General features: G+C 34.5%; 1 protein-coding gene across 1 annotated transcript; it reads left to right on the top strand.

Annotated features, from left to right (window-relative positions):
• Nucleotides 1–1,060: 1,060 nt before the first annotated feature.
• Nucleotides 1,061–11,274, top strand: LOC136845254 (leucine-rich repeat-containing protein 58-like). The gene is made up of 4 exons (XM_067115368.1): nt 1,061–1,913; nt 5,002–5,218; nt 5,821–6,022; nt 6,413–11,274. The coding sequence occupies exons 1-4, from the start codon at nt 1,264–1,266 to the stop codon at nt 6,622–6,624; spliced, it is 1,281 nt and encodes a 426-aa protein (XP_066971469.1). The 5' UTR covers nt 1,061–1,263; the 3' UTR covers nt 6,625–11,274.
• Nucleotides 11,275–13,459: the final 2,185 nt, after the last annotated feature.

The raw sequence follows: 13,459 nt of genomic DNA, 5'->3' as shown, positions 1-13,459 counted from the left end.
AAAAAGATTCTGGAACTAAGCGCCCGAAAGATTGCCAAACAGTTGTTGATGTAAAACATCCCTTCTGCACTCAAATAATTCTTCTGACAAATTAACATAAGAAAGCATGCATGTTTAACATCGTGAAGTCTTACGAATATCGTGCCATTCTTGAATTCTTTCTCATCATTAATAAACGTTGTGGTACATACTGGCAGGAACAGGAAGTCTTTAATGGAAAACTTCTTCCATAAAAGCTTAAAATTTTCATATCCCTCGTAGGAACACAATGATTTAAAAAGCAATAAAGAACAGTAGCTAACTTCGCTATTTCTAGTTAATAAAAACACCAAATCGGAGATTCCTACGTCTTCTCCCAGCATGTTTTTGTAATGACAATACACTCATAAGCAGGGAAATGGAAATTATGGCCATTTGAGAAATTACAAAATGACAGGCTCACTTGGACTAATCGACTATGAAACAAGAAAAAATCAGTCGAAGCTGTTTTACATTTACATCACAAACGTGTGATAATTGAAAACTTAGTCCTAGAACGCCTTCTTTATCTCCAAGAGGGACAAGGTCCTCATGAAGCAAAGAAGGATTATTAAGCATAGTGCTGATAACACCTGTGCACACGTACCATGCGTGATGCGTGCAAACATGTATTAAGTTTTCACACGGCACCAAGTTTCATCCCAGCAAGCATATAAGCAAATTTGCAATAACTCACTTAAATTAAACCAGAATGTTTCTCCTATGACACCCTAATCCACAACAATATAATGAAAATAGTTTTTCCTATGCAGGTCCTTTTATAACCAAACTGCTTTGTTATGAAATTAGGCAAGGTCCGAATTACCGTAATCACTGTCGTATCACGTGAACACGAGGGGTTGACAGCTTTATAATATTTAACATATCAAGAAATACAACGAAATTCTTAGAGGAAAGGGTTAGATTGAAAAATTACACATTTACATAATGTAATATTCGTCTACTAACAGTTTTATTGATATAATAATTACTGTTGTCAATTACCAGAGACGTTAGTTATATGAAAGATGCATGACCTCTCCTGTGACGTAAACAAACACAACCAGTTGCTAAGGGATATATATGGCTAAAGCTGTATACCCCCACAGTGTCATGTAACTCGGTCGAGGAAGTACCGCTACGGAACAACTGCGTGTGTGGCTTTAAAATCTCGCCATGCGATGACACTGAACTTCAAAATCATCTAAATTTATTTTTTAAAACGACATCAGACCTCGACCAGCCATGTATTACTCATCAGAAAGCTCGGATGAGGGTGGCTCAAGTGGTGATTTGTCTTCCTTTACTCTGGACTTCTCGTATTTGATGCTTGATAATGAAACGATTAGTGTCCACTTGAAAAACAGCATCAGGGAGCAAGAAGAATCAAAATGTGTGAAAGTGAATTCTGAAACGACGGCCGACGAGGGTGACAGCGACAGACCGTCGGGTAGTGGTTACAGAGACAGCAATTTTGTCGCCAGAATGTCGTCTTCTGATGACGACGACGACGACGATGATGAAAGCGAACGTTACGATCGAGTCACTAACAAACTCTATCTCCACAACAACATGCTGTTAACCGTGCCGTTCGAAATTGTTAGGTTTTCCAAATTGAAGAGCATAGATCTGTCGAATAATAGTCTTACGCACATAAACGACTTTATTTTACAACTCCCCGAACTACAGACTCTGTACCTTAAGAATAACAGTTTGAGTGATGACGGGCTTCCTAAAGATCTTCCAGTGTTGTCAAAATTGAGGGAGTTGAACATCAGTGGTAATAATTTTACGCGGTTCCCCCAACTTTTGTACGAGATGACTAACTTGCGGTATTTGTATCTCGGGAACAACCAAATTACAGAAATCCTCTCCGATGTGAAGACCATGCAGGGGTGAGTTACGGTTCTTTTCTTTTTTTTATTTATTGTGTGCCCTAGTTCGGAAGTGTGTAGCAAAAGTTCATTTAGTATTATTTGATTTACATAGAAATTTCAGTTGAATAGACCAGTTCTGGTAGGTGAAGCTTAATTGTAATACTGACCAAGAGCACCCTAGTTCATTAGGCCTAGTCACATACAGAAATTCATCTAAATGGCACCTCGCACACTGGGTCCTAACTGGAACAGGATATCCATATTTCTTCCATATTTCTCCTTTGAATTCCATACAGTGTATTCCTTACCTTGACATTGGGAGGCACATAGCTAGATGTCACATGCTTTCAGAATTTGGGGAGGGACATTTAACAGTGGAAGGGATTACCAGAGTTTTAATTGGGAGAAAATTGTGATTATTATGTGACAATTAAAAAAAAAAAACTTGTGAAGGGCTCCTGAATACTGTATGTACCAGAGCACCTTTCACGTAACAAATAATATCCACGAATAAATGGAACACCTGGACAACAATGGACTTGGAATATGGTGAAAGTCCTCCAAAACTTTAGATATCAATTAACATTTTTGCCTTTTTCCTCTACTTTTGCAAATGTAATGGCTGACACAAAGAGTAGTTATGTTCATATATTTCACAAGAAATTTGTTCTTTTTCATGGTGAAAGGAAGGATTTTAAAATCTTCATTGGATTTTTTAAACATTTAGTTTTTTAAAAGTAGAGAAATTTCTGTTCTCAGATATTTTCAATGGATCATCCTGACTGTAGGTGCATGATCTTATTTTACATTTGCAAGGGCACCAAAGTCATTTATAATATTTTAGCTAAAGTGACTCCAAAACCAGCTAAAGTGACTCCAAAACCAGCATCTGTCATTAAAAATAAATTTACAATAAGTAATAAAAGGAAATTATCTTTAAGCTCATAATCATTAAGCCAGGACTGCGTTTTATCAAAGAAGTTTTGGACCCACCAAAACTGACTTGAACTGACCCTAGAAGTATAGCTTCACGGTGGGGATTCCCCCACCCCCCTTACTTTGCTAGAGAAGGGAGTTTGTAGTAGGTTAAGCAAGATTTTATAATTAAAAATCCACAGTTATGTATTGGCTGAAGAAGACTGTTGGGCAAACGGTCAAAAGCTCTCATTTTTATTCCGTTTTGTATATTAATAAATACAGAATTGCTTATATACATAACTGGATATTTACTTATTTCCGATCAAAGTATAGTGATGCACTATAGATAATAGATTTTGACTGAGCTTAGTATTCAATTTTACATAATCACACCGGAATCTATCAGAGGAACTATATTTCACTATTGTTAAGAACTTGCTTCATGGTAGTCGGTAGGCTATGTTATTTCTTAACTTTGAGGATGAAGTAACAGTACTAACCATTCATAACCTTGGCTAAAGAATAATTGCTGAAGGAAATGATGTCAGTACATGGTTACAATGTACAGATGAACAAACAGTTGTAATAACACAAGTTACTCAAGTGGACAAGGGGAGTCACTGGATATGGCTTAGCTACAAATAAAGTAGCAACACCTTTTCCTCATTATAGCTTAGGTCACAACCACACAATATATACAGAAATTTGTAATTTGTTAGGTTAAAATATGGTACCGCATTGATTGCTGTTTTTTTTTTTTTTAGGTTGTAATAGACTATTAGGGGTATCAAGGTAGGATTTTTTTATTTTTAGGTTGTAATAGACTATTTAGGGGTATCAAGGTAGGATGCAACTCCCTTGGCTAGGTTTGTTTAGATCAGATGTAGGTAACCCCATTAGTTAACACTTTTTATGATATACTACTCACAGGGTTTTTGCTGTAGTTCATATTTTGGTATGCCTCTTTTTTTTTTTTTTTTATTATTGGGATCTTTTTTTTTTTTTTTTTCAAATTGATCCCAATTTATTATTGGGATCTAGGATCACTAAACAGTTTTGACTTTTTTAAAATTTCAAATTTGGACCAAAATTATCCTGCAGCACCCTCTGGGATGCTATAGTGCCACAATAAATGTTTGCCAAAAATGTCTGCCCTGGGCCAGTTGCCATAGGTCATACCAGCATTCATGTCTTTCTTCAATCACCTTTATCAGCCGAGTCTTTGTAGGTTGACAGATTGATTACGTGAGTTGCAATGTTATCTCCTCGACATAGCTTACCCTGAGGACATGTAGCATTTTCTGTATTTCATATCTTCAGATAACTAAGATGCATCAAAATTTAAAGGAATTTTATTTCAAAGGGGGATTTGGATGTTACATTAGCTGATAAATTGATGAATGTTAACATAGTAATCTGATGTGGTTACTTAATAGGGGATGCATGAGGACATCCAAAAAAAGATTGCTAAATCCTAGCAGGGAAACCCATTTCTATTCTTTCGAGCAAAGAGACTTTATTGTGAAGTGGCAATTTAATTTGAACTTTTGAGTATACGTGAAGGAATGAGGAAAAGTTTAACACAATAGGTTCCAGGTTTTAAGGTTGGGCCTTGAGATTTGTCAAAGATGAAACTATATTTTGGAAACGTGTCATATTTAGAAGACAAAGATCTTGAAAGATTGTGTACAGTACTTTAGAATGCTCTTGCAATTGGGTACTATATTGATTTGCTTATTTAAGTGTACAACACTCCCGAAAGGTTGTGTGCAGTACTTTAGGATGCTCTGGCAGTTGGGTACTACCATATATTGATTTCTTATTTAATAGTGTACAGCACTCCCACGTTTTTAAAATACTCTACTGTATTCTAACTTTTTTTTCCCATGGGGGGCTAGTGCTATTGGTGCACTGTAGGCATTACTTAAGGTTCTTTGCTGCATCTCTTCAGCCCTTAGCTGCAACTGTTTTCATTCCTCTTACTGTACTTATCTTCTCTCCCTTCCATCTTCCTTTCCACCCGCTCCTGAAAATTGTTTCATAGTGCAACTGCAAGGTTTTCCTCCTTATACATCTTTCAAATCTTCTTACTCTCAGCACTGAATGACCTCATAGGTCACGTCATTTGGCCTTTGGCCTAAAGTCTATATTCTATTCAATTCTGAAAAAAATGTTTTTCCTTTTGCAGGTTACATGTACTCCACCTTGGTGGTAACTTATTAGAAAATGTACCTGATGAGCTTGGAGAGCTCCACCAACTTCAAGCTCTAATTCTCTGTGAAAATCGATTGCGGAGTTTACCACGTTCCATTGCCAGCCTCACACGCCTTCGATCATTGCTGCTACATAATAACGACTTGTGTTGTCTTCCTGTTGGCATAGTAAAGCTGAGGGGTCTATTAGAGGTAATGCATTGTGTTCTCTTGCATCATTTTTACATGCATATAGTTGACCTTCTCTATTAAGAAATAGAGTACTATACAGTATTAAGATTATTACTAAGGTACATGTGGTTACCAGTAAAATATCAGGAGCAACAGTGCTGAACACTAGTGTTGTCTGGTGTCGCTAATGGACATTGCATTAGTTGTCTTGTGCTTTCGTAGTTGACTAGTGTAAAAATAATATTTAGACAATTATTGCCATATAAATATCACTGAGGGATTAACTGTAGCTGCTTTAAGCAGTCTCTTGCATTTTTTAAGGCAATTATAAGTTACTGAAGGCTACAGTCTTGTTAAAAGGCAATAATAATTAAGTTAGTCACATATAGGCCTATGTCACTCACCATTGTTATGGCAGTATTTCACGAGGTCAGATTGGGTAGAAAATGCATGCAAGATTATCAGGATAATAGTATTAACTGTATTGTTTGTGGTTTTTTTCTGATCCATAATTTAGAAGTTTGTGTAGAACACAATAATAAACTTTTACTATTTACAGTAGTAATCTATTACAATTGCTTTGTTTTTTTAGTACTTTTCATAGATTGATCTTGGTCTTTCAGCTTAGTCTCCGTGACAATCCCCTTGTTACAAGATTTGTAAATTCGTGTGCAAGAGAGCTGATGTACAACCCTCCATCACTATTGGAATTAGCGGCCAGAGTAATAAAGCTGAAGAAACTCCATTACACAGAGGAAGATCTTCCAAAGTCTCTCATAACGTATTTAAGCTCTGGTAATAGGTGTGTCAACCCTAATTGTAAAGGTGAGTTCAGGACTAATACTAATATATTGTTATAATTATTGTTTTTATTATTATTATTAGTGTATCCAGGTTTTTAGTACTAAATTTGTTTTGAAAATTCTCACACGATCTTAAAACAGCAAATTCTTTTAATTGGAATGTTGAAGTGAAATGAATTGGTAACACCAGACATGCATGCCGTAAGTTGGAATATGTGATTTATATATAGTGCTTGAACATGAAATACACGGAAGTGTTTCTGGAAATGTGATCAGGATTTATGGGTGAAGCAAAGCAGTACTGGACTGCACATTTTTGTAAATTTGAATTTTCCCCATCAGGTCAAGGAATGTTTTGCTTTTCCTATACTGTACTGTACTACATAATATTGAGAATTTTCTTCTTTACCAGGTATGTACTTCTCGTCATGTGTCGAACATATCAAATTTGTCGACTTCTGTGGGATGTACCGTGTCCCTCTCATGCATTATTTGTGTTCATCGAGGTGCTCCTCTAAGACTCCCGCCTACTATAGTGCTAATATTGCTGAATCCGAGAGTGAGGAGGATGAGCCATCAGCTAGGATGAAAAAAGTTCTTCTTCCAGATCTTCCAAGTTACTGAAGTGCACGGGAAATTCATTATATGTCGTTATGTTTTGTTTTGAAAGTTTTCAGTGTAATTGTGACAAATCACTGCCAATTAGCCTTGTACATGTAATGAATTGTTTCATTAATGAAAATATCAAAGTTGAATGTGAGTATGCAAGATGATGTAAGTTTGCTCATTTGAACAGCCACTTGAGGATATTTTTACTGTACCTTCATTCAGTCTAGGAGGTTTAGAATACTTCAATCTGTATTATAAGGTATAACCTTTATCCTTGATACACCTTACTGGTAGATAAAGTAAACACCATTCATTGAGGCATGTGTTGCAAAGTCGTTATTCTGCTTAGTCATGTAAAATCCACACATTTTGAAGAATGTATGAATAAAAGATGTGAAACATAGTTACCTTATTTGCCAGTGTATTAGATGCACTTTATTTATAAGTGGTATTAAGAAAAGAAACTGCCGTATGTCCAATGCAGTCTTATTACAGATCGGAGACCGAGTGCCGTAGGCTAGGCCAGGCCAGGCGTAGCATGCGGTGATCATACTAGGTTGGCACAAAATATGTTGCTAATAATAAAACATTGAAAAACAACCCTAACAACTACAGTAAATTATGTTAATAATAAAATATTGAAAACAAGCTGAATTATCAGGCGGTTATGACACTTACGAAAAATTGCTTACAATACGTTGGCAGTTAGCCTATCAGCCATTTGCAGTGAGTGGATGTAAACAAATCATAGCGCCACCCTGGTGGCCTGTTGCGGTAACACACACACATTTTTTTATGGTAAATTTCATAGTCCAGGTGATCTCATAATTTATTCCAGTATGCTCTCGCAATATTGTATTTCATGAGCAGAATTATACATTTTTCCCCACAAAATCACTTCAAAATATCTTAAAATATATGTATGATGAACATACTAAAATTTTTTTTCCACAAAATATCCTTGTAAAATAGGGTTACATCTGATACACTGGCATATACTATACTGTGTAAGCTATATGTTGTGAAGTGTATGATTTGAAGTTAAAAATACCAAATGGAGTCATTGGGTATGTGGTTGTTTGTGTATGTATTTTAAGTTATGAATGAATGCAAAATAGTTAAATGTTTATTTTTTTGTTAGATGGGTTGCCTGTCTCATTTCTGTGTGCTTATACAGTATACTTATATACAATTCAATGCAATATTTGTGGAAGTCTTTGTAAAATAATGGATTTAACCTGAAGAATTCTCGATTTTCATGATGTTCATCAATTCTTTGTGTGTTCAATTCTTTTTTGTGTTTTCTTTGTGATTTACTTTGCTGTATTAAGTTCTCACCTTTCTTTTATCACTGTCAAGTTTTCATAAGTTACAGCGTAAATGGAAATGGGCAACTGCTTTTATAATGATTTTGTCATGTATAAAGTTTCATGTGAAAATGCAGATGCAGATACCATTTGTAGAGTTGGTTTTACAATGTTCATTGTAGCATAACCCCCTTAACAGTTTCAAACTGTAATTTTGTGGTTTTACATAGAAAGTAAGACCATGCAAAAATATACTGTATTTTGTTTTAAGAAATTTTTAGTTGAAAATATAACCACCCATTTTTATGGACTGTACAAAGTTGTTCTTCATAACTTGATATACTCTTATTTTTATCTAGAGGTTTGTGGTATATGAGATAGGCCAAAAATATATGATAGGTTTAATAGATAAAAATATTTTTTAACAATGTTAAATTTAATGTATCAACAAGTATTGCTGCACTCTGGTAGTTTTGTGATATACCAAATATTGAAAGTCGTTTGTATTTTTCATAGGTACACAAACTGTGGCCTTTCAAATATGGAGTACCTTTTTGTGCATGTCCTGGACTGGTCCGTGTACTAACTAACAAGAGAGATAACCCAAGGAGGTTGGGAAATAGGATATGACTTTGTACACCAATTTTCCCCATTGGACTTCCGGTAGCAAGATATGCACCACTGAAAGGCTATGGTTTGTATACCTAGGAGAAATACGGTTAACTTTAAAAATTTGGCATTTGTTTCGACAGGAACATAAATTATCACCTTTCATATATGGAAACTTGCTAATTAGGAGGGAGGTGAGGGTGAGTGGCCTAGGGGGTCTGGATGATGCTAATAATAATAATAATAATAAAAAGAAAAAAGAGTAGAGGTGTGAGTAGCAGTTGACCCACAACCCAGTACAGTACTGTACTTGGTTGTTTGACATGGGCACCATGCCCCCCCCCCCCTCATCACCACCAGACCACTCATCTTCCTGTTGCAATTTGTTTTACTTTATGAATTAACTTTTCCTACATTATAAACTGGGAGTGTTTCACCCTTAACAACTAGGTGTAAAATATTACAGCTTTCCTTCGGAACTTAATTTACAAAAATGCAAAGTGTTGCAAGTACAAAAGTTAGGTCATTCATATCTCTGCAATTTAAAAGTTAATTTATATATGTATTAACAGTAAGCCAGAAGTAATAGACAGATTTGACAAACAACTGGATAATCTATTACCAAATTTCTTGGGCTGGGACTTGAAGTAAAATTTCAGCAGATTCTAAAATATTAGTGGCAAATAAGGGGATGTTTTTCTGTAGCATTTTTGTTTGAATTATTTGTGAAATTAATTGGTTCAAACAGTCCTCTTCATTGAGATAAAAGTGTGAGGACAAGCAGCTTCTACTTCAAATATGCATTAGTAACCACTTTTTACCTACTTTTTATCTTCATGATTATTATAAACGTAAACTAACTAGTTATTTGGTTTTTGGCAGATTTCATTGATAATCATTGTAGTCCCAGATGTTATGCCCTCTATATATACCGTAGTAAGGCATATTTCTTGTAAATATTAGACCTGATATGCTAAATATTTTTGATAGTTGTTAGAAATAATTTAACACTGAGAACAACATACTCCAGTTACCTCTGGTTTATTACAATTGCTAGCTTTGGTAAACAGTGAGTACAAAGACATGGTAGTACAAAATTTACAGACAATGTAACTAGAGACTGAGACTAAAATTAAAGTGCCTCATTTTTCAGGCAAAATATTATGCTTGTTTCAATATCTGCTCAAAAGCAGTGTCTCGGCCAGCATTGTTAAATGACATCAGACCATTCTTCCAGGTCTTGTTTTTCTTGTTTAAAAAAGTAGAGTATGCAAGTGTATTTTATGCTTTTTGAAATAAAAAAATGCCATAAAGATTCATGTTTTGGGTGTTACAATGTCTGCATTTAACATTTCAGGACTAAAGGAATGGAAATATGTTGCTTCCTTTGAGATTTATAGTTGTAAAATTGGTATTCTTCAGCCTATAAGAAGATTTTTAATGTGTCTTTGCTTATTGCATCCTGAGTGATGCACAGTTATTTGAGACATCAGACTGATGTTGCTTCTTAGCAGAGCAGTATATCATGATTGCAGGAACAATACCACAATAATCATGCTTACAGGAACTAACAGCAACTGCATTTTTAATTCAGGTTGAACTAATGTCAAGTCATAAAGATATTCTTTATAGCCTTATTTTTAAAGCTTTGACATAATTTCACAGATTAAAAACAGGCACTTTGTGTTGTGTTCAATTTAATGTAACATGACATTGAGTAACAATTATGTACAATTAAATCTGTATCCTGTTTGAAGATAAAAGCATGTCCATTTTTTTTTCTATATTTTCTAAATCATACTGTAGGAGTAAACTTACTATTTTGTCTAAATTATTAAAAGCAAGATGCTTGTAAATGTGTAAAAAAAAAAAAATTGTTCACAGTACGTAGAAATGCACACTAAAATTACCAATGATATAAGTTTGGTGGCTTTTTACCTGCCAGAGATCCTAACAATTCCTTTAGCAGGTAAAATAAAATCCCCAGTATGTATCCCTGGTACGTTTTCTATCAGATCTAGTCAGAAATTTGTATTTGTATAGTAATTTGTTTTTTGAAAGGGCAGTTTCTTGTTCCAGTATGGTACTAGTTTGTGATTATCAGTAAATTGGCAGCTACTGTACTGGACTTCTTAATTCTGCTGATTGACAAAAACTTAATGGATTTAATGGGTGTTTCCTTGTGTATTATATCAGACAATTATTAATTGGTGGATCAAATCCCCTGCACCTTGTAAATTGTATACTTCATACATATTCATGTTATACAGTATATATATTTCTTTACATTTTCATCATATGATTTGCTTCATTAATGCCAGTCATCTATTCATAAAAAAAATAATCATGTAAAGTAGATATTTTAAAATAAAAACTTATAGGGAGTAAAAGTGCCTTTAAAGCAAGCTCGTCTAATGTTTGTAATCATAGTTTTGTTTTGGTGAGATTTTGTATAAAAGAAAAAATCATTCCATTTGTCTTGCATATTTTTTATTCATAAAATGTTTGCATGCAAAAGTTTCTGTAAATTTGTTTTGCATAGCCAGATTATTTTAGTTACATTTTGTTCCATGTGTTTTTAAAAAGTTTTTATTAGAAAGTTTTTATTATATATCAGATTTGTTCTAAAAAGCTTGTTCTAGGTTTACCATAGAGTTAGGAGGTAATTTTCTTTGCACATGTTAAAATTACCAGTTTGAAAAACTTATCTTGAATAGTATCAAATTTTATTAAAAGAATTTTTACCTGCTTTGTGTTATTAACTTTACCTGCAGTGTTTTAATGTTTAGTATGCTATTTATGGATTTATAATTACTAGACCCTCGTAGTGCTTGCTCATTGAGAACTGAAAATGAAACAAGGTAAAGGTTCTCCAAAGAATGTGATCTCAAATGAGAAGTGAAATTGAAACAAGGTAGAAGTTCTCCAAAGCATGTGATCCTAAATAAGAACAGAAAATGAAACAAAGTAAGAGATCTCCAAAGCATGTAATCCTAAATGAAAACTGAAAATAAAATATTCTAAGATGAGACCAAAAGAAGAATCTAGTGTAATGTTAAAAGCAGAAAGGAAAACGATGGTTGCTGAAAGGATGCTGCAATGAACCATTAGTGCTGTCTACAGGCCCCCAACCTCTCAGCCCCATGCAGGGATGAAACAAGGCAAAAACAGCCATTAACTTGAGCAAGCTTCACCAGAACAGAAGGCCTGTACAGTAAGTGAAGAAATACCAATAAATGGCAAGTGTAATTCTGTAATTACAAATTTTGAGCAAATAAGTTTTGGCAAAATGGTAAGATATTCAGTCAAGTAGCATTACTCTATAGTCTTTGGAAGCTAAAGAAATATCCAGTCATGAAAGTGGGTGCTGTGGGTTAGTTGTATTGGTAAAGGTAATATGTACTTTATCAAAAAATACAAGACAATTAGAACTGCAATTAAGGGTTACAAAAGTAAACAGTGATAAAGAGGGAGGAGGAGGAGGACAAGACTTGGAGGAGATAGAATATTTCCATTACATGTACCTTTGAGACATTTGTATTGTGAAGCTACTACTGGGACCTGGGAAGACAAAAAAAAAAAAAAAAATTCTGGAATACTGGTAACTAAAATGAGGTTTCGAGAAAAAATAAAAATATGCAGTGTGAGGTTGTAAAGACTACTTTCCACAGCAAACTCATGGGCACTCACAAAAATTGGAGATTTTGAACAACTTGGACTACAACATGCTAAGACTCATGGCCTGAGTTTGAGATCAAATTACATATGAAGTAGCATATAAATGTCAGATACAAACATCTCAAAGAGTTCAAATTGAAGTAGCAGGACTGAGACCAATGGCTAATCCTAGAAAACCCTGGAGAAAGGGCAAAAATGAACAGTTCAACCAGATAAAAATTCATAAAGTGTTGAAGGTGAGAGAAAGCCGAGATAACATTTGTCATGTCTAATCTCATAAGGGGAAAATATAATGTAAAAACATTTATAAGGAATATGAACATCCAAACCACTACAAGACTTCACACATTTATATTGTAGATGGAAGTGAAAGACTTTTCTTACTGGTCAGTAACACAAAGAGGCATCTCAAAAGAATAAGAATGATGATGCTTCTGTGTTACAAATGGCATCAACAAAGCTGGGAGCACAACAGCTAATATCAAAACAAGTTTCAAACTGAAATTAAGCTAATGTCACAACAAGGAAGTTTCCAACTGAAATTATGTTCATGGAGAATGGCTATGCCAAACAATTGATGAACTAAGTTGCAATTACTATTGTTTGAATGGATATCACCACCTTTTACTGGAAATACTTTGCATTTTAGATCTTAAAAGAATGTCACTCGAATTACATCTCACTCAGAGCTTGCTCTTCAATTTTGAGAGACATCCAAGAAGAACATTATAAAGATTTGAAGCACTACAGGCCAAGACTAGCAAACTAATGCAGTATCATCAGTCCGACAACAAAGGTCAGTTGATAAAAAATCTTCAGATACTCAGAGATGAAAATATATAGCTGGTCAGCTTACTTAGCAGTGACCAAACTAGATCCAACATATGGGAATGTAACTAAAATTATTTAACACCAGCCACTGTGGACACTTCTTCACAAACAAGATAGCCACATTCTGGAACAGATTACTGGCTAAAGTTGTGAATAGGACTATTTCTAGCCAGTTTGATAATTGGTTTCACATTTTTGTGACTTTTTTGAAGCATCTCTGACTAGTATGTCTCTGAGGCACTGCTATTTGTGTAACTTTATTTAAATCAATCTCTCTAAATGTCAATAAGCCCCGTGTTTTATTATAATGAGATGAATATAATATAATACATACTGTACTGAAAATATTTACAACACACAACAAAGAATAGACTATCCCAGTGTGAAACAGAACAATCTGAAATGTGTAAGGAGAATTTTCAACC

Source organism: Macrobrachium rosenbergii, chromosome 13, assembly GCF_040412425.1.
Source record: "Macrobrachium rosenbergii isolate ZJJX-2024 chromosome 13, ASM4041242v1, whole genome shotgun sequence".
NCBI classification, from domain to species: domain Eukaryota; kingdom Metazoa; phylum Arthropoda; class Malacostraca; order Decapoda; family Palaemonidae; genus Macrobrachium; species Macrobrachium rosenbergii.
Note: the sequence above shows the minus strand (reverse complement) of the source record. Positions and strands in the feature narration are given on the sequence as shown.

Coding starts and splice junctions, on each gene's coding strand:
- LOC136845254 (XM_067115368.1), top strand. CDS start 1,264: ATGTATTACTCATCAGAAAGCTCGGATGAGGGTGGCTCAAGTGGTGAT. Junction 5,219..5,820: donor AGCTGAGGGGTCTATTAGAG/GTAATGCATTGT, acceptor TTGGTCTTTCAG/CTTAGTCTCCGTGACAATCC. Junction 6,023..6,412: donor TGTCAACCCTAATTGTAAAG/GTGAGTTCAGGA, acceptor CTTCTTTACCAG/GTATGTACTTCTCGTCATGT.